We start from the raw sequence: 21,151 nt of genomic DNA on the forward strand, positions 1-21,151 counted from the left end.
TGTTACCTGTGCCTTTGGTGTCATAGCCAAGAAATGATTGCCAAATCTAATGTCATAAAAGTAATCACCCTCCCCCCATTCGAGATTTTGATTCACATTCCATTTGGTATCCTGATTAGAGTAAAAGCAGTGAGAATTATGCTTTACAAACACTGCATTATTGCAACATCGTGATATGGCTTTAAATGGATTGTATACGAGAAAAAATAACACTGGAATTAAGGCAATAACTACATATGCAAACCAAGCACATTACTCTGACACAGCCCTTAGTAAAAAGCTCTTTTGATTAAGTGATAATTGATATTGCTGCAAGCAGGTCAGTCACTGAGTTGAAGGATAAGCTTTGAATGGCTTCATTCATTTAAAAAAGTACCTCCTACTGGCCCACCATGGCCAAAGGAAGCCTCTGCTAATCTCCACTGGTGTCACTTGCAATCACTGTGCCTACAATCTTCTGATACACCTGACTGAACATCTGTTTTATCTATAAAAGATCGATCTCTCCAGTGACCTTGATCCTGATCAGGGTGGAGACATCTGTGTTGGCACATTTCATGGAATAGCAGAGCCTCTCAGTAAAAAAAGCAAGGCGGTTCAGGGTATAGTGGAAGATGGGTCTTCAGACCACTTTTAATTCACGGCCAACACAGCTTAACAAATCTTGATTAGCCATCCTGGAATAAGCCTCCATGGTAGTTTTTAGCTGAGAGAAGATACTTATGGCAAGAGTCATGTTAAAGCAAGATTCATCTGTCCCTAGTCTCCTCTCACCTGCTTGATAGAGATGCTGAATATCTTCCTGAGCCAATTGGTAGTATGTATGCATATGAGCTTAGCATTTTATTTTCCCCTTCCAAAACCCATCCATCTTGAGAACACTCTGGCTATCTTATCTGACTCTCATTAGCCAAGTCTCACTAATTAGGAAGCAAACTCCAGCTTTGGTCAGGGATGCCTCTTGGAGTGTCCTCAGTTTTGCAAATGTTGTAGCATTTACAAGACTCAACAAAAAGAGCTTGGGTTCACTATAAAATGCACAGAAACACAGATGCTGCTTTTAGGGTAGTTGGGCAAAAATAAGCTTGGGAAAGATGACTGAGTTATCACTGCTCTGGAAAAACCACATGGAGGTAGAAGGCTGGAGGTGACTCTTGGTTATCCACTGGCTCTCCAAGTGACCTGGGCATAGATATCTGGAAAACGGAAGGGGTGCTCAGATAAACTCTGGGAACTTTAGCTGTGACTGTTTGAGTTTTATGAATTTAACTACAAAATGGTAAGTTACTACCTTGAGCATCTCTAGTGGACTCAGGATCTTTTTTGGAAGAAATGTCAATGGGATTAACAGAGGGCACGTCTCTTCCAAGGCATTTCTTCCTCAGGTTCTTAAAGGGTGATGGTGGTGATGAATACCTCCACTGATGTCCATGATATTCAAATGGAAACCCATCCAGCCTGAACCCAAACACACACTGTCTGGGTCTGGCACCAGAAGACTTGTCTCGGATCTCAGCATCAACTCCTTTCTTGAAAATGCCACATTCTCTCTGGTAATACTGAACCAGGCCAGTGGCTTTCCTCCCATTGTCTGTGGGGCCATCATCAGTGTATTGCTGCTCTGGGCTATGTGTGTTTCTGCTGGAAATACCCAATGTTCAGGGAGTCTGGCTTCACTAATCATTTGGTTGGGGTAGCTTCCACAGGTTGATGGTTGTTTTCCTTTATTAGAGTTGTTGCTTTTGTCTTAGGTATCCAACATCCTCACTGTTCAAAGTATAGTCCAATACTGGTACCAGCTGGGAGGGTGTTGAGATTCAGAATCTTGGGGGTATTACCCCACACCTTCTTCAGTCTGTTTTGTGGCTATGCAGTGTTCACCCTTTGACTTCCTTAAAGTCGTCAACTTTTAATAGGTCTGGCAGCTCCAGCTCCATGGCCCTTTCTGTCTTGGGTGTGCAGACTGCAGGAGGTATCCCTGGGAACTGGAGATGTCTTGGAGGTGGTGGGGCTGGGGACTGAAAAAATCCCCTTGGTGTCCTAAGAAATCAGTACAAATCCAATGTCATGATGTTTCCCCCCTGTATTCTTTTAAGAGCTTCATAGTTTTAGTTAGCTCTTGCATTTAAGTCTTTCATAGATTTTGTGTTAATTTACTTATATGGCATTAAGTAAAGCTCCAACTTCCTTCTTTTGCATGTGGATATACAGCTGTTCCAACACCATTTGTTGAAAAGACTATCTTTCTCCACAGTATTGGCACCCTTTTCAAAAATCATTTGACTGGAGCAACTGGGTGGCTCAGTTGGTTAGGAGTCCAACTTCGGCTCAGGTCATGATCTCATGGTTTGTGAGTCTGAACCCGCATCAGGCTCTGCTTACAGCTCAGAGCCTGAAGCCTGCTTCGGATTCTGTGTCTCCCTCTCTCTCTGCCCCTCCCCTGCTCACGCTCTCTCTGCCTCTCTCAAAAATAAACATTAAAAAAAAAGTTGAATTCATTAAATATTAATAAAAGACAATAAAAGTATAATATACAAATCTGGAACTTAATGCAAAGAAACAAAGAGTACTTCACTGCAATTCTGGGGAGCTTATGTCAAGAAATAAGTTTTATTTTGTATTTTACTACTAAAAAAAAGAATGCTGTGTGAGAATAAAGGGACTATTCTAAAAGCCATGTTGTTGTGCTATTAGTAATAAATAATTAGTAACATGCTGATGATAATAAATATCATAGAATATTTATTCTATAGATAGAGAATCTACCTAGATTCTATACCTACCACTAGCTAGGCTCTCACTATATACCGGGTATGTTAGATACATCCTTTATATCTTTGTTGGAGAAAAAGGAAAACAGTTAAGATCTGTATGATTTTATACAGACAGCCTTTCATTCAATCCTTTATTTTTATTATTTGAAAAAAATTTTTTTAAACATTTATTTTGAGACAGAGACAGACAGAGCATGAAAGGGGGAAGGTCAGAGAGAGAGGGAGACACAGAATCCGAAACAGGCTCCAGGCTCTGAGCTGTAAGCACAGAGCCCAACACGGGGCTTGAACTCACGGACCGCGAGATCATGACCTGAGCTGAAGTCGGACGCTCAACCGACTGAGGGCGCTCAGGTGCCCCTCATTCAATCCTTTAAACAAAAACTTCTTTACATGTTTCATCAATTAAATAATTTAATGCCTGTTAACCTCCTGTTGGTCAATGTGGCCTGTACCTTGAGTTTTTCTGATAACCCTATTAGATTGCCATTGCTTTCTTGTCTCTTCCATGCCCCATCTTCCCTTTTTTTAAAGAAAGGCATTGGAGCTCACCTGGGGATACAAGATGTAGGTATTTTGTCTTGACTATCAAAGGGCCTGCTACAGAAACAGAGTATACTAAGCACCTACTTCAACTGATTTTGTCTGGTAAATTCACTCATATAGATCAGAAGCTGTTCATGCTCTTTGGCACATAAAGGTCTAGTTGTAAACAAAAATCAGTTCTCATTTCCTCCACAACAAAGGTTACCAACACAATCTGGACTGGCCATCCTATTGTTCAATAAATAGTTTGTTGGGAGAGGGATCATTGTTTAATCTGCTCTAAAATAGGTTTGGATTGTGTTTATATACACATGTACACAGATGAGTACCCCTACACAAAGCATTTGTCCTGTACAAAAATACAATTAAAAAAGAATGGGGAAGTTGAATATATAGTAAGCAGAGCACAAGATTCCTAATTTTACATTTGAAATAAATGACTACAAAAAATCAAGACAATTCACCCTAAATTTAATCTGAAAATTCTATCCCTGAGAAAAATCGAACGCCAGAGGGCATATTAATCAGTTATACAAAGAAAACCAAAGCAAACACTTCTCCCCTTCCCCCACCATTCATTAAAGATTAGTTGTAGTCGAACATTTTTCTGGATTTAGAAGCTTGACTCCTCATCACTCCAACCTTCTAATTACTATATAATCATAAAAAGTCCAATATACAACTTAATATCTGTAATAGGAATAGCGTGTGGCAGTAGAAAAATTACTCAGCAAAAACTCTTTGCACAATTATCTGGGACCATAATCAACAGTTCAGAACCAACCCCACAGTAATTATGTAGGTAAGTTAACTTCTTGACATTAATGTACACAGATCGCTCAAATTAGCACTAAAGTATTCTTAAGGAAGTAATTCTAAAACTTCTATAAAAGATTATAACCCGAAATATAACTCTGAATGAAGAACGCAACTAACATTTTTAAAAAAGAGAGTCACGCCAGCAGAATTACATATAAAAGCAATGGTTAAGGAGCTCTATGAGATAGTCCACTTGTAATCATCGAAGGTAATGTCCAATGTCTGCTGTCCTCTCTCCAGTTTGATAAAATTTTTTATATAAATGCTATCTTTAACACCTTAACATAGTAGAAAACTGTAAGATGTCTTCACAGTATTATAGAAGCTACTACATCCCTTCGTTCAAAAACGACTTTTTCTAAATAAAGCACTAAGGGGGTGGTCAGGAAATTAAGACTTGGGAATGGATGAAATATATGCTTCTTGAGGAAACATTTTCATTTTTCTAAGTCACTTCAAGTATTACTGGGTTGAAGCAAGACAACAGATATAAGTTTATTCAGAATGATAGACAAGGAAATAGGCAATATATTGGTTTATTCAAAATTCTTAATAGGAAACATATATAAGTTGATATACACATCTAAATTTAAGTAAATACGGTGGCTATTAAAATTAAACCTTTAGCCAGCATCTTAAAGGTACCCAAGAAAGATGAAATGTCTACTAGTATGTCATAAGGTAACTCCATAGTAAGTTAAAAGATAATTTTATATTAGCCAGATTTTTCGTAACAAGACTATTCTACTGATGCTTAACAGAGTTGACTTTTTTTTACATTATAATAGGTAAAAATATAGGAAAAAACTTTTATATTTATTAATCTACTTCCATTTCTCATTTCCACTACTTAAATCTCTTCCATGTAAGTTGTTTTGACTGTAAGCCTCTTGCCAGACACCTTGCATGGAGGCATGTTGAATCTCAAAAAGTTCCAAGCAGAGTAAATATTCTCACATACAGTAAACTCTTAATAAACATCTGAACAAACTGTGAATATAGCATTCAACAGATTAATATAAGATGAATTCTCATGTTCTCTTTGTTTCTCTTCCCAATCTTTATAGTCATGATGCTGAATGGAGTATGTCAGAGACCATGTTCATTTTTGCTTACTATAGAATTTCCTTTGCATAGAATAGGCTTTCAGTAAGTATTTGGGGAATGCATGTAATTTTCCTATATTCCTATAGTATGAACTGTGCCATGATTCAACAGTGCTTACTGCCAAGGGCAACACAACACACACAGTAAGAAATGCAATAATTCAAACTGATCGCTTGTTTATAAGCATGACCTGGAAGAGGGAGTATTAGGTATAAAAAAGGGACTAAAAGGAAATCTTCTACTATTTCAATAATAAGTGCAATAGAATTTTAGCAGATTTTCTCTGATTCAATCAGGATACTGGCATGCTGCCATCACAGTGTAGTGACGGCAAGCTTGGCAATTTGTTTTAAAAAGTGCTATTACTAAAAATGACTAGGAAAATTATGTTATTTCTGCCAATTTCTTAGGTAATTACCACTTGACTATACTTAATCAGTGGGGCCTAAATGCCTTTTTATAGCTATGTGAGTTGCTTTCATTTTCTAACATATTTCTGGCATATAATGGGGAATAAACAAAGTTTCTGACTGAATGAATGAAATAACCCTTAAAAGAAACTTCTTTACTTATAAGAAAAGTATATTAAAAAAATAGCCCTTTATGCTTATAAAAAAGTAGCCCTCGAGATCTTCAGGATGTAATAAGAATGACAGAATAACGATAAAATATTTTCTCCAAACTAGAATTCTTTATTCATAGGGCTAAACTAAAACAAATGAGTTAGAAATAATATTTTAAGAAAGTTCTGTGGTAGATTAAAGGTCTTTCTTTCCTACTGAGATGGAGACTCTAATTGCTCCTCCCTTGAATCTGGGCTAACTTTATTCACATATGTCATCAAAAGATGACAGAAGAGACATTCTGGGACTTATAAGCCTAGTCAAAAGAATGCTTGCAGCTGTGGTTGCCTCCTGGAACATTCTTTCTGTGACCCCTGAGTCATCACATAGGAAGTGTGACTACCCTGGTCGGCCATGCTGGAGGGGCCACAGGGAGATGCTCCCAGTTCCAGGTGAGAAGACATCTCAGCCATTCCCACCATGGTGTCAGATATGTGAGTGAAGTAGTTTTGGACTTTCCAGGCCAGTCCATCTATCAGTTAAATATTGGCAAAAAACCACTTTTGTTGCCTTAGGCAACAAATTCACTAAACATTCAGTAAGCCAAGCCCTTATGCCATCTTCCTGACTCACAAATCATGGGACATTACTAGAACATTCAGAAGTGAATACTGTAAGTACTACCTGAAATAATTTTTACCTATCTTGAATCTGTTGACCAATTCATCAATTTCCATCTATGCCTGGAATTAAAAGCCTTCTCAGTAGTTAATTCGAAATCATATATGTGTAGCAGCAAAAGCCTCACATGAATTCGTTTTTCCCAGCAACCTCTGTTCTCAGTCATGGGTGACTGCTTCCCTTAAGGGTTGTTTTTGGCAAGAAAACTTCTACAGTTTGCAATCTTACTTATTCTTCTCTCCTTTAAGGGTTCTTAGGTTAGATCCTGAACTCTCATGATGCTAATAGGTGCAGGAGTACAAAAAGGCAGAAACCCAATAAAAAATGAATTGGACACATACAAATGAAAGCAATTATAAGTAAATACAAAGCAAATCAAAGATACAAGCAATTCAAAGAGCTACACTCAACAATCTGATCCAGATAGCTCAAAAAACAGCTAGTAAACACGTCCCAAAGGGTCAACTTACCCTTTTAGAATTTTGAGAGTGAGATTGGTATAAAGAGTATAATTGTATCTTGAGAATTAGTATTTGTAGTCAGAGAGAAAATCCTGTTTACCTGCAAATCAATATTGTTGTCAATACAACGTTCATTCTTCTCTGCCAAAATCTTCCCATAGTTTTCTGATTTGATAAGATTTTCAACTCTGGTTTTATCTTTCACTTCTGCCTCCAAATCCTTCATTGTTTCAGTTTCATTTTTTACAGTAACAGTATCAGACATCCTCATCAGCAAAGGTTATTTTAGAATTCTACAGGGAACTTGAAGCCTTAGCAAGAAAGAAAAAAAATTTAAATTCAGTTTGAAACATCTCTTAAATTCAGTTACTATACAATATTGACTGATGCCTTCTATGGTCCAGGAATAATGTTGGCTTTAAACAAGATAGAAGCAAAATTCCTACTTTCAAAAACTATAGAATATAGTGGCAGACATATACACTAAAAAAGGTATACAATGAGATAAGAGCTACAGTAAGGGTATGAGGTGATGCTGAAATACATGCCACTTTTTAAAATTATTTTTCTAAAGTTCATTTATTTTTGGGGGTGGGCAGAGAGAGAGAGAGAGGCAGAGCATGAGTGGAGAGGGCCTGAGAGAGAGACAGACACAGAATGTGAAGCAGGCTCCAGGCTCTGAGCTGTCAGCACAGATCAGGAAGTGGCGCTCGAACTCACCGCGAGATCATGACCTGAGCCAAAGTCAGATGCTTAACCGACTGAGCCACCCAGGGGCCCCACACACACAACTTTTAAAGGGTCTTAAGAAACATTAAGGAGTGATCCATATTAAGGTAATGGTTGTAGTTATAAAGGTAAATAGAGATTTACCTTTTTTTCTAAAAAGGATTTCAGGAGTATCTTCCTGTAAGAAAAATATATTTCTATTATAGCCTTCATTTAGATGCCTAAAGTTCCAAATTTTTAAAAGGAAATAATTAAAAAAAAAACAGCAACATTCTATACAAAACACAGTTGGTAATCTGCATTAATAATCTGCATTATGAATCAAGCATTGAAAACTCTCCTGACATGTGATTCAGTGACAAACAACACCTATTATCAGACATTTTAGTATACAGATTCCTCAGAAAATCAAATGCGTAAGATGCCAATATATTTCATACCTTTAGTGAGTTTAAGAAAACACTTTATGCTGATACCAAATAGCAGTGCATCAGGGACAGCTGTCATTTTTGAAACTGTGAGAAATGTGGCCTTGTAGAACAAAACCTGATGTAAACAACTTCTATTTTTTTTCTAGCTTTATCGAGATGTAATTGACATAAAACAATGTGTAAGTTTAAGGTGCATGACATGAAGATATGATACGTATATATTGTGAAATGGTTACCACAATGTATCACCTCACATAATCATAAACAAATACCTAAACAAATTTCAGAAATCCATAAACACATCTGAAAAGGTTAAAAAAATAAACCCACACAAAAAAAAAAACAAACAAAAAAAAGAGGGAGAAATAGATTCTAAAGTCACAGGTAGACTAAACTGAAGTTTAAAAAGTTTTCCTTAGGGCACCTAGATAGCTCAGTCGATTAAGCGTCCAACTCTTGATTTTAGTTAAGGTCATGATTTCACAGTTCCTCCTGAGATTGAGACCTAGGTCGGGCTTACAGCACCTGGGATTCTCTCTCAAAAAAAAAAAAAAAAAAAAAAAAAGTCTTCCTTAATTATATTCCATACCAGAGTTAACTGACTTATTTTCAAAACAACAAGGTTATTAAAGGGTAGGGCATTTCTTAAAATACTCTGGCTCCCTGCTTTTCATATGTAAGATTTTAAAAGAAAAAGGGGTATGTTTTTCTTGAGTGATAAGACAGTTTACCTGATGTGTCCTATGGAATTGGGATTGTGGTGTCCCACAAAAATAAAATAAAGTAATCCAAGGTTCTTTTTCACAGTTGTCAGCCAGGGTGTCAAGTGTATTGAACCATCTGGAATCTGGCAGGAGGAGTCCCATGTCCTTGTCACCACTGTAGATTCCTGGGCTGAAATGGACTGTCGTGAATCAAATATATCATACCTTTCAGTGGCCTAAAATTAAAATAAGAAAAAACATTTTAACAAAAGAGCCAAGGGGAGGAACACTACATAGTAATTTGGAAATTAAAAATGTTACTGTTGGTGAATTTACTAGTTTCTTGTCTTAAACAAAAGTCAGAATACATACTTACAACTAATTTTGACATGTATTAGTTTGTGAGCCTAAATAAGTCACTGAGGCCACCTAGAGAGTTTAGCAGTAAAAGCAGAGGGGAGAAGAAAGCTAGGAAACTAATACATAACAAGAATTTAGTATGTGGTCAGTGTTGTAAGAGAGATATTTATTTATTTTATAAAGGAAAAAAAGTTTGTCTAAGATTGCAACCAAGAATGCTTAACTCCAAAGAGTTCTCTTCCAGAGCTCCAACTCTATGGATTTAATGGAAGACTATAATTTTGAATAATGATCACACTCTAGATTTTTAAGAGCACAAAAGAACAAAAGGCTATAATAAGTCATTTAACATTTTCAAAGAAACCCACATGGTCTGTTAAAAGTAAATGTCTAAAGGGTAGAAAGATTATTTTTAAAGACATCTGAAATGCCAAAATTCTTTGTGTCATCTGTTTTTAAAGTCAGTTTCATTTTATGTATTTATGCTACAAATGAATACATCATAGTAAACAAATCGCTCTAAAAATCCTATATTGCTCTTCCATTTTCCTTTGATAGTTTTGTTGTCTATTAATAAACTGAAAGGTACAATTTTAAGGTGAAACAACACAACAAGTAAGGTGTAAGCACCAAGAGAAAGGATGCTAGTATTACCAACCATGCATCATAGAACCATTCACATCTTATACTAGCTCTTCAAAAACTATCTTGAAATAGAATAATTTAGAACCCTGATATATAAATTCACATTAGTTTTCACATCTCAATTTCACTGTCTGACTAAGGGATAACAAAAAGGAGGCAACATAAGCAAATGTCAAAGTTGTTTGCTAAATGACATTGTCCTCTCTATTTGACTGAGGTTGTTGGTCCACTAAATCAAATGAAATGTGTTTTTTTCCCCCTGCAAAAAACAAACACAACAAAAAATACTTCAGTATGATTTTTCTAAGTTCTAACTTTTTCTCTCATAAAATGGTAGACACAAGATGGCAGCACTCACTAAACAGCTAAATTACTGTGTTTTTTTTGCAAAGTGATTCGTGATTCAATCATGAAGCTTTGAAATTTGAAATTCTAAAAAAGCAAAGGCTGTAATCCATATAAGAAATTTAAAAAAAAGCAACAGTGCAAGGATTAATGAAGAAGAGGCACAATGTGAAGAGGCAAATACTTAGTTCTGAAGAACCCCAATGAACCTTAAAGACACCCAGTCCAATCTAATTTACCACACAAGCTATTAGCACTTAGAGGTGAAGTGACTTGTCCAAAGTCACACAACGAATGTGTGTGACCAATAATTGTCAATATTCCATACCCCTTGATAAATTACATAAATGATTCTGAAACCAAAATGACCAGTTACTATTTCCTGGGAAAGAGATAATTATCAAGTGTAGTAGCATTACACCAGAGTTTAAATACCAGATCTGCCAGTTATGACTTTGGTAAATTACTAATCTTTGTGAGCCATAATTTTCTGAGCTATAAAGTAGGAAACAGTGTATTTAGCTCATAAACTTATTGGGAAGAATAAATGTAAACGTAAAGCATCTACTACACCCTCTCCAACAGGTGGGCACTCCAAAATATCAGCTCTTTTCCATGGTTAGAATCATTCTAAGTCAGCAGTTGGCTGAGGCTGAGTTTGCTGTGTGCTGGCTGTACCCTGCATGATAGCAGATTGAAAGGAGGCCCATTAGTGGCTTTGTATACCTCAAGTTTTCCTATGAATATACCCTACAAAGGTCAAAAGAGGAGAACACTAGTTTGTGTGGATGTGGGTATACCTGAGAAGGGAAGTGCTTGCCTGGATACATAGCCTCAAGGGGCTCTCATTTTTAGCCTTCTAATTTAACATTAAAAACTCACAAAATTCTTCGGGTGCCGTTGGTTAAGCTTCAGACTTCAGCTCAGGTCGTGAGCTAACAGCTCGTGGGTTCGAGCCCTGTGTCAGGCTCTGTGGTGACAGCTCAGAGCCTGGAGCCTGCTTTGGATTCTGTGTTTCCCTTTCTCTCTGCCCCTCCCCCGCTTATACTCTGTCTCTCTCTCTAAAATAAATAAACATTAAAAAAATTATAAAATTCTCCATTCTTCTCTGAATACTAATGCTTTTGTTTTAAATAAAATGTTTTTCTTCTCCAAATCTTCAGATAAAAGAGATATTCCAGCTTTCTGGTATTCACTAAAACCAAAACTGTTTTATCTTGGCACAATACCTACACTTCTGCAGGGCTATATGGCTTCTGGAGTCTGTATGGGCATGTGGGAAGGTCAAGTATAGGACCTACAAGATAGGGATATGGTATCTCTGCCAATGCAATTAGCAGTCAATTAAATGTACCACCTTAATGTAATACAGTGTTATACAGTAAGTGAAAGTGACTTAAAAACATACATGAATTTGTTAAGTTTCTCCAACTGAAAGGCAACTTACAGAAAGTTAGCAAAATGTTGGTATTTATTAAGCACATACATCTCAGTATCTACTGTTACTGATATTTGCAAACTGAATGTCTCAAGAATCTGTTTCAATCTAAGAGATGGATATATGCACTCTAAATTCATATTCAACTTTGAATAAACATTACAGCAATTGCTAACACGTTATTAGAACCAAGTCAGAGATCTGATTCTATACAATTTCTGTGCTCCCAGGTAGCCAAAAAAGATAAATGTCTGTATATATAAAATCTTCAGAAGCATATACAAAGGTTGGCACCTACCTGGCACCATAAGCAAAAGGGAATCAAAGGTAAAATTAAAGATTGTAACCTAATAAAATAAACCATAAAGTACAAGGAAAAATAAGAACTATTTTTATAATTATTGGGAAGGGGAGTGCTTACCAAGCATGACATAAAAAATCTAGAAGCTATCAAAGAAATATTAACAAACTTACAATAAAGTTTTAATATTTTGGTATGACAAAGTATAACAAAGACTAAAACACAAATGATAAAATAACTATTTCTAACACAAAAGGATCAAAGTCTACAAAGTAAAGATGTTTTTATAAATCAAAAGAAAAAAAAGAGAAATGGGGAACAGACAATCTACAAAAGAAACACAAATAATTACCACCCATAACAAACACTAATATATAGCTTACCATATGCCAGGTACTATTCTACTACCTCTCATAATTAGTAAATTTTGAGCTCACAACAATTCCAAGTAGGTCCTATTATTATCTCTGTTTTACAGGTTAGAAAACTAAGGCACAGAGAGGATTAAGGTATTTGTCCAAGGTCACCCAGCTAGTAAGCATGGGGACAAGGATATGAATCAGACAGGTGCACCACTCCAGGCTCTTACCCACAATGCTCTATTATCATACATATGTACCAAGACGAATGACAATTTGTGTTTTTAGAGCACCTATATTTCAAGAATACTTATGTACTAACTCCTCAATATTGTGTTCAATGCAAAAAGTAAAAATTCTTTTCACATGGATAGGATATGTATTGTTCTTTGGTGCACAGGAAGACAGCACTATTAACTTCATATTAATGGTCAGTAAAGCTAATCACGACTGAATTATCATAACTGCCAAGTAATCATCCAGTTTCTCTTCATTTCTCTATCTCTTGTAAACTTAAGTATCAAACCATGCAAACCTGGTTGGCAATAAGGATTCAGTTTGTGGTTAAGGAACAATGTGAAGCCTAGTAGTTTCCAAATGATAAATAAGCACAGTTATGTTTGTCTTCTTCTCCAAGGAGACAAAGCAGGGCGGAATTAGGATCAACATTCGTAAATACAGACTATGCAATCCATGAAAGTGGAGTTTCTCTAGTGAAAATTTCAGATAGAATTTTCAGCAACAAAATGCAAAACTGATACTGTTAATTCAAAGCATACTTTATTATGCCTAGGCCCTAACGTTTGGTTTGACAGCACAAAAGAACTGAAAAGTTAGGCATTAAAAAAACCCAAAAAACTTTACTTTTACGCAACGTAAATCAGTTTATTCTAGGTTAACAAAATATCAAAAAATCAGTTGTTTTTGTGTTGAAGAAATCTGGCTCCTACAGGTAAAAATTAAGTACTCTCCCTTTGAATACTGAGGGAAAAAAAAGAATAACATTACTGAAGTTATCTGAAATAGAATTTGGCAAAGTACACTGCATCTTCCCTCTGTTATGACTACCTGGTTATTAATTGTCATTTCATTAGATGAACACAATGCTGTATTTCTTCCTGTAGGGTAAAACATGTAACCAGGCAGGCACATTTATGAAAACAAGACCAATACACATCAGCTTCTTCTCCTAAGGTTAGCAATCAACACAACCAATTGGTTAAAGGCCTCTAGTGAGAAAGACAAGGAAAACAGTTTATGCTGTACTTGGAAAGAATGTAAATTCACATTCTCATAGTCACTTGAACAAGAATATAAGCACCAACATTTCAAAATGCTAAATGTCTAAGTGATTTATAAACAGTTACTAGCATATAAAAATTTAGTGAGGAACCACAAAAGGCAACAAAGCTGCAGTAAGTATTAGCTATGTTTTAAAAGAACAAAGGAAAGAACTACCTTGACCTAAAGGAGTCTGTGAAACCCAAGAGAGGTGGTTAGCAATGACATGTATCAACAAATACATAAAATGATTTTAAGATGGTATTTAGAGAGGGGAAGAGACTTTTGGCAAGTGGAAGAATGGGCACAAATAACATCAGTTGAGTGCTACAAGACTATGAGACAAATTACTTTTCTTTTATTTTTTAACATGAAATTTATTGTGAAATTGGTATCCATACAACACCCAGCGCTCATCCCAACAGGTGCCTTCCTCAATACCCACCACCCACCTTCCCTCCCTCCCACTCCCCATCAACCCTGATTGTTCTCAGTTTTTTTTTTTTTTTAAATTTTTTTTTTTCAACGTTTATTTATTTTTGGGACAGAGAGAGACAGAGCATGAACGGGGGAGGGGCAGAGAGAGAGGGAGACACAGAATCGGAAACAGGCTCCAGGCTCTGAGCCATCAGCCCAGAGCCCGACGCGGGGCTCGAACTCACAGACCGCGAGATCGTGACCTGGCTGAAGTCGGACGCTTAACCGACTGCGCCACCCAGGCGCCCCTGTTCTCAGTTTTTTAAGAGTCTCCCATGGTTGGGCTCCCTCCCTCTCTTTTTTCCTTCCCCTCCCCCATGGTCTTCTGCTTAGTTTCTCAGGATCCACATAAGAGTGAAAACATATGGTATTTGTCTTTCTCTGTATGACTTATTTCACTTAGCATAACACTCTCCAGGTCCATCCACGTTGCTACAAAAGGCCATATTTCATTTTTTCTCATTGTCAAGTAGTATTCCATCGTATATATAAACCACAACTTCTTTATCCATTCATCAGTTGATGGACATTTAGGCTCTTTCCATAATTTGGCTATTGTTGAAAGTGCTGCTGTAAATATTGGGGTACAAGTGCCCCTATGCATCAGCACTCCTGTATCCCTTGAGTAAATTCCTAACAGTGCTATTGCAGGGTCATATGGTAGATTTATTTTTAATTTTTTGAGGAAACTCCACACTGTTTTCCAGGGCGGCTGCACCAGTGTGCATTCCCACCAACAGTGCAAGCGGGTTCCCGTTTCTCCACATCCTTGCCAGCATTTACAGTCTCTTGATTTGCTCATTTTAGCCACTCTGACTGGCATGAGGTGGTATCTGAGTGTGGTTTTGATTTGTATTTCCCTGATGAGAAGTGACGTCGAGCATCTTTTCATGTGCCTGTTGGCCATCTGGATGTCTTCTTTAGAGAAGTGTCTACTCATGTTTTCCGCCCGTTTCTTCACTGGATTATTTGTTTTTCGGGTGTGGAGTTTGGTGAGTTCTTTATACATTTTGGATACTAGCCCTTTGTCCGATATGTCATTTACAAATATCTTCTCCCATTCTGTTGGTTGCTTTTAGTTTTGATTGTTTCCTTTGCAGTGCAGAAGCTTTTTATCTTCATGAGGTCCCAAGAGTTCATTTTCGCTTTTAATTCCCTTGCCTTGGGGATGTGTCAAGTAAGAAACTGCTGCGGCTGAGGTCAGAGAGGTCTTTTCCTGCTTTCTCCTCTAGGGTTTTGATGGTTTCCTGTCTCACATTCAGGTCCTTTATCCATTTTGAGTTTATTTTTGTGAATGGTGTAACAAAGTGGTCTAGTTTCATTCTTCTGCATGTTGCTATCCAGTTCTCCCAGCACCATTTGTTAAAGAGACTCTCTTTTTCCATTGGATATTCTTTCCTCCTTGTCAAAGATTAGTTGGCCATACTTTTGTGGGTCCAATTCTGGAGTTTCTATTCTATCCCATTGGTCTATGTGTCTGTTTTTGTGCCAACAGCATGCTGTCTTCATGATTACAGCTTTGTAGGAGGGATTAAAGTCTGGGGTTGTAATGCCTCCTACTTTGGTCTTCTTCAATATTACTTTGGCTATGCGGGGTCTTTTGTGGTTCCATACAAATTTTAGGATTGCTTGTTCTAGCTTCGAGAAGAATGCTGGTACAATTTTGATTGGGATTGCATTGAATGTGTAGGTAGTTTTGGGTAGTAGTGACATTTTAACAATATTTATTCTTCCAATCCATGAGCACGGAATGTTTTTCCATTTCTTTATATCTTCTTCAATTTCCTTCATAAGCTTTCTATAGTTTTCAGCATACAGATCTTTTACATCTTTGGTTACGTTTATTCCTAGGTATTTTATGATTTTGGGGGCAATTGTGAATGGGATCAGTTTCTTTATGTGTCTTTCTGTTGCTTCATTATTAGTGTATAAGAATGCAACTGATTTCTGTACATTGATTTTGTATCCTGCGACTTTGCTGAATTCATGTATCAGTTGTAGCAGACTTTTGGTGGAGTCTCTTGGGTTTTCCAGGTATAATATCATGTCATCTGCAAAAAATGAAAGCTTGATTTCATCTTTGCCAATTTTGATGTCTTTGATTTCCTTTTGTTGTCTGATTGCTGATGCTAGCACTTCCAACACTATGTTAAACAACAGCGGTGAGAGTGGACATCCCTGTTGTGTTCCTTATCTCAGGGAGAAAGCTCTCAGTTTTTCCTCATCCATTTCACTATGGGCTTTTCATAAATGGCTTTTATGATGTTTAAGTATGTTCCTTCTATCCTGACTTTCTTCAGGGTTTTTATTAAGAAAGGATGCTGAATTTTGTCAAATGGTTTTTCTGCATCGATTAACAGGATCATATGGTTATCTTTTCTTTTATTAATGTGATGTATCACGTTGATTGATTTGCGAATGTTGAAACAGCCCTGCAGCCCAGGAATGAATCTCACTTGATCATGGTGAATCATTCTTTTTATATGCTATTGAAGTCGATTTGCTAGTATCTTATTGAGAATTTTTGCATCCATATACATCAGGGATATTGGCCTGTAGTTCTCTTTTTTTGCTGGGTCTCTGTCTGGTTTGGGAATCAAAGTAATGCTGGGTTCATAGAATGAGTCTGGAAGTTTTCCTTCCCTTTCTATTTTTTGTAACAGCTTGAGAAGGATATGTATTATCTCTGCTTTAAATGTCTGCTAGAATTCCCCAGGGAAGCCATCTAGTCCTGGACTTTTATTTGTGGAAGATTTTTGATAACTGATTCAATTTCTTCACTGGTTATGAGTCTGTTCAAATTTTCTATTTCTTCCTGTTTGAGTTTTGGAAGGATGTGGGTGCTTAGGAATTTGTCCATTTCTTCCAGGTTGTCCAGTTTGTGGCATATAGTTTTTTATAGTATTCCCTGATAATTGCTAGTATTTCTGAGGGATTGGTTGCAATAATTCCATTTTCATTCATGATTTTATCTATTTGGGTCCTTTCCCTTTTCTTTTCGAGAAGCCTGGCTAGAGGTTTATCAATTTTGTTTACCTTTTCAAAAAACCAACTCTTGGTCTCATGGATCTGCTCTACAGTTTTTTTAGATTCTATATCGTTTATTTCTGCTCTGATATTTATTATTTCTCTTCTTCTGCTGGGTTTGGGGTCTCTTTGCTGTTCTGCTTCTATTTCCTTTAGGTGTGCTGTTAGATTCTGTATTTGGGATTTTTCTTGTTTTTTGAGATAGGCCTGGATGGCAATGTATTTTCCTCTCAGGACTGCCTTCGCTGCATCCCAAAGCGTTTGGATTGTTGTATTTTCATTTTCGTTTGTTTCCATATATTTTTAAATTTCTTCTCTAATTGCCTGGTTGACCCATTCTTTCTTTAGTAGGGTGTTCTTTAACCCCCGTGCTTTTGGAGGTTTTCCAGACTTTTTCCTGTGGTCAATGTCAAGTTTCATAGCATTGTGGTCTCAAAGTATGCATGGTATGATCTCAATTCTTGTATACTTATGAAGGGCCGTTTTGTGACCCAGTATGTGATCTATCTTGGAGAATGTTCCATGTGCACTCGAGAAGAAAGTATATTCTGTTGCTTTGGGATGCAGAGTCCTAAATATATCTGTCAAATCCATCTGATCCAATGTATCATTCAGGGCCCTTGTTTCTTTATTGACCGTGTGTCTAGATGATCTATCCATTGTTGTGAGTGGGGTGTTAAAGTCCCCTGTAATTACCACATTCTTATCAATAAAGTTGCTTATGTTTGTGATTGTTTTATATATTTTGGGGCTCCCGTATTCAGCACATAATTGTTAGCTCTTCCTGATGGATAGACCCTGTAATTATACGATGCCCTTCTTCATCTGTTATTACAGCCTTTAAAGTCTAGTTTGTCTGATATAAGTATGGCTACTCCAGCTTTCTTTTGACTTCCAGTAGCATGATAGATAGTTCTCCATCCCCTCATTTTCAATCTGAAGGTGTTCTCAGGTCTAAAATGAATCTCTTGTAGACAGCAAATAGATGGGTCTTGTTTTTTTTATCCATTCTGATACCCTATGTCTTTTGGTTGGAGCATTGAGTCCATTTACATTCAGTGTTATTATTGAAAGATATGGGTTTAGAGTCATTGGATGTCTGTAGGTTTCATGCTTGCAGTGGTGTCTCTGGTACTTTGTCTCACAGGATCCCCCTTAGGATCTCTTGTAGAGCTGGTTTAGTGGTGATGAATTCTTTCAGTTTTTGTTTGGGAAGACCTTTATCTCTCCTTCTATTCTGAATGACAGACTTGCTGGATAAAGAATTCTCGGCTGCATATTTTTCTGTTTATCACATTGAAGATTTCCTGCCATTCCTTTCGAGCCTGTCAAGTTTCAGCAGATAGGTCTGCCACTAGTCTTACAGGTCTCCCTTTGTAGGTTAGAGCCTGTTTATCCCTAGCTGCCTTCAGAATTTTCTCTTTATCCTTGTATTTTGCCAGTTTCACTATGATATTTCGTGCAGAAGATCAATTCAACTTACGTCTGAAGGGAGTTTCTGTGCCTCTTGGATTTCAATGCCTTTTTCCTTCCCCAGATCAGGGAAGGTCTCAGCTATTATTTCTTCAAGTACACCTTCAGCCCCTTTCTCTCTCTCTTCCTCTTCTGGAATTCCTATGATACAAATATTGTTACGTTTGATTGCATCACTTAGTTCTCTAATTCCCCCCTCATACTCCTGGATTTTGTTATCTTTTTCTCAGCTTCTTATTTTTCCATAATTTTATCTTCTAATTCACCTATTCTCTCCTCTGCCTCTTGAATCCGTGCTGTGGTCGCCTCCATTTTGTTTTGCACCTCATTTATAGCATTTTTTAGCTCCTCTTGACTGTTTCTTGGTCCCTTGATATCTGTAGCAATAGATTCTCTGCTGTCCTTTATACTTTTTTAAGCCCAGTGATTAATTTTATGACTATTATTCTAAATTCTTGTTCCATTATATTGCTTAAATCGTTTTTGATCAATTTGTTAGCTGTCGCTACTTCCTGGAGTTTCTTTTGAGGAGAATTCTTCCGTTTTGTCATTTTGGGTAGTCCCTGGGTTAGCTCCAAACTGCAGGGCACTTCCCCTGTGCTGTCCGGAGTAACTTGTGTTGGTGGGCGGGGCCGCACTCAGAGCTGATGTCTGTCCCCAGCTCACCGCTGGGGCCACAGTCAGACTGGTGTGTACCTTATCATCCCCTCTCCCAGGGGCAGGACTCACTGTGGAGTGGTGTGGTCCCTGTCTGGGCTACTTGCACACTGCCAGGCTTGTGGTGCTGCTTTGATGGGATGAGCCAAGGGCGAATTAGCTGGGGTGGATCTGCAAGGTGTACAGGGGCAGGAGGGGCAGGCTTAGCTCGCTTTGCCATTGGTGGTCCCCTGTGGAAGGAGTCCTGCAGCACCGGGAGGGAGGCAGGTAGTCCGTTGGAGGGATGGATCCACAGAAGCACAGCACTGGGTGTTTGCACGGTGCTAGCAAGTTCAGTGATGGGAACTGGTTCCCTTTGGGATTTCGGCTGGGGGATGGGAGAGGGAGATGGCGCTGGCCAGTGCCTTTGTTCCCCGCTGAGCTGAGCTCTGTCTTCCGGGGCTCAACACCTCTCCCTCCCAGTGTCCTCTCGCCCTCCCGCTCTCCGAGCAGAGCTGTTTACTTATAACATTCTAGATGTTAAGTCCCGTTGGCTGTCGGAGCTCACGTAGTCCGGCTCCTCTGCTTTTGCAAGCGAGACTCGGGGTCGGGGGCTCTGCCTTGCTGGACGGGCTGCCCCTCCACCGCCCCGGCTCCTTCCTGCCAGTCTGTGTAGCGCACACTGCCTCTCTGCCCTTCCTACCCTCCTCCGTGGGCCTCTTGTCTACGCTTGGCTCTGGAGAGTCCGTTCTGCTCATCTTCTGGCGGTTTTCTGGGTTATTTAGGCAGATGTGGGCGGAATCTAAGCGATCAGCAGGACGCCTTGATCCCAGTGTCCTCCTACGCCGCCATCTTCCAATCTCTATTTCGACAACTTACTTTTAGAGAAGAAGTGATACAGAGAATTAAGGTGTTACATGAACATGTTGCATTCTGAGCGGAGAAATGGAGAAGACAGGAAAAAGAAGCCCATTTAATGGAAACAGAGTACATAAACTGAGGTTGAAGAAAACAAAAAAATATATGTAGAGGTGGTAAGGGCATGAGACAATTTGTGATCTTAAATGAAGTTTAAATTCTTCATATCTTACAGCCTAACACTTCTAGATCTACACACTAAGGAAATGCATACACTTACGTAAGTAGCCATGTACAAAAACACCCACTGAATTGTTTCATTTAAAAGCAAAGAATAGGGGCGCCTGGGTGGCTCAGCCAGTTGAGCGTCCACCTTGGGCCCAGGTCATGATCTCGCGGTCTTTGAGTTCAAGCCCCACGTCAGGCTCTGTGCTAACAGCTCAGAGCCTAGAGCCTGCTTCAGATTCTGTCTCTCTCTCTCTCTCTCTCTCTCAGTCTCTCTCTGCCCCTCCCCCACTCATGCTCTCTGTCTCTCTCTCCGTGTCCAAAATAAATAAACAAAAAAATTTTTAAAAATTTTAAAAGCAAAGAATGGGAAAAACCAAATGTGTGCCAACAGACAAACTGATTTTTAAAAGCATACAAACTGTAGTACACCCCTACTGCACAATATGATTAACAATTAAAATGAAGTAAATAAAGCTCTATCAACATAAGTCTCTAAGAATGAATGTTACAACGTTTAGTGAAAAAGCAGGATGATCTCTATAATACAATGCAACTTATGTAAAAATTTAAAAATCACACAAGCATTGATGGCAAAGGTACACATTTATTTCAAGTTAGTAATTTTCTCTGGGGAGGGAAAAGAAAAAAGGTTTTAGGTGAGACAGAAAAGGGACTTCAATCGTGTCTTTATGATTCTAGTTCTTAAAAAAAAATCTGTAGAAAATACAACAAAAGGTTAGCATTGCTAATTTTGAGAAGTCCTCAATGTTTGCTATAATGCTCCTTTTTTTGGTCTTGACATTTTTCATTAAAACATATTGTAAAAACAAACAGGAGAATACCATCAAAGGGTGGATATATTTGAAGTCAAGATTAGAAGTTTACTCTTTATCTCATGAGGGGAAGAA

At 37.9% G+C, this 21,151-nt stretch overlaps 1 protein-coding gene across 3 annotated transcripts in view; it reads right to left on the reverse strand.

Moving 5' to 3' along the window:
• R3HDM1 (R3H domain containing 1) overlaps positions 1–21,151 on the reverse strand; it is a 171,119-nt gene that overhangs the window by 118,911 nt on the left and 31,057 nt on the right. For 2 of the 3 annotated variants that reach the window (XM_047082940.1, XM_047082938.1), the window contains exons 2-3: positions 8,843–9,051; positions 7,052–7,262 (exon numbers count right to left, since the gene is read on the reverse strand). In XM_047082940.1, coding sequence (XP_046938896.1) covers positions 7,052–7,222 — 171 coding nt within the window. In that variant the 5' untranslated portion in view covers positions 7,223–7,262; positions 8,843–9,051. Of the gene's footprint in view, positions 1–7,051; positions 7,263–7,824; positions 7,859–8,842; positions 9,052–21,151 lie in introns of all 3 variants that reach the window. The other variant, XM_047082937.1, reaches the window with a different exon arrangement.

Source organism: Lynx rufus, unplaced genomic scaffold (genome assembly GCF_022079265.1).
Source record: "Lynx rufus isolate CCGP_SWC_20201006 ecotype Redwood Valley unplaced genomic scaffold, mLynRuf1.p SCAF_2, whole genome shotgun sequence".
NCBI classification, from domain to species: Eukaryota; Metazoa; Chordata; class Mammalia; order Carnivora; family Felidae; genus Lynx; species Lynx rufus.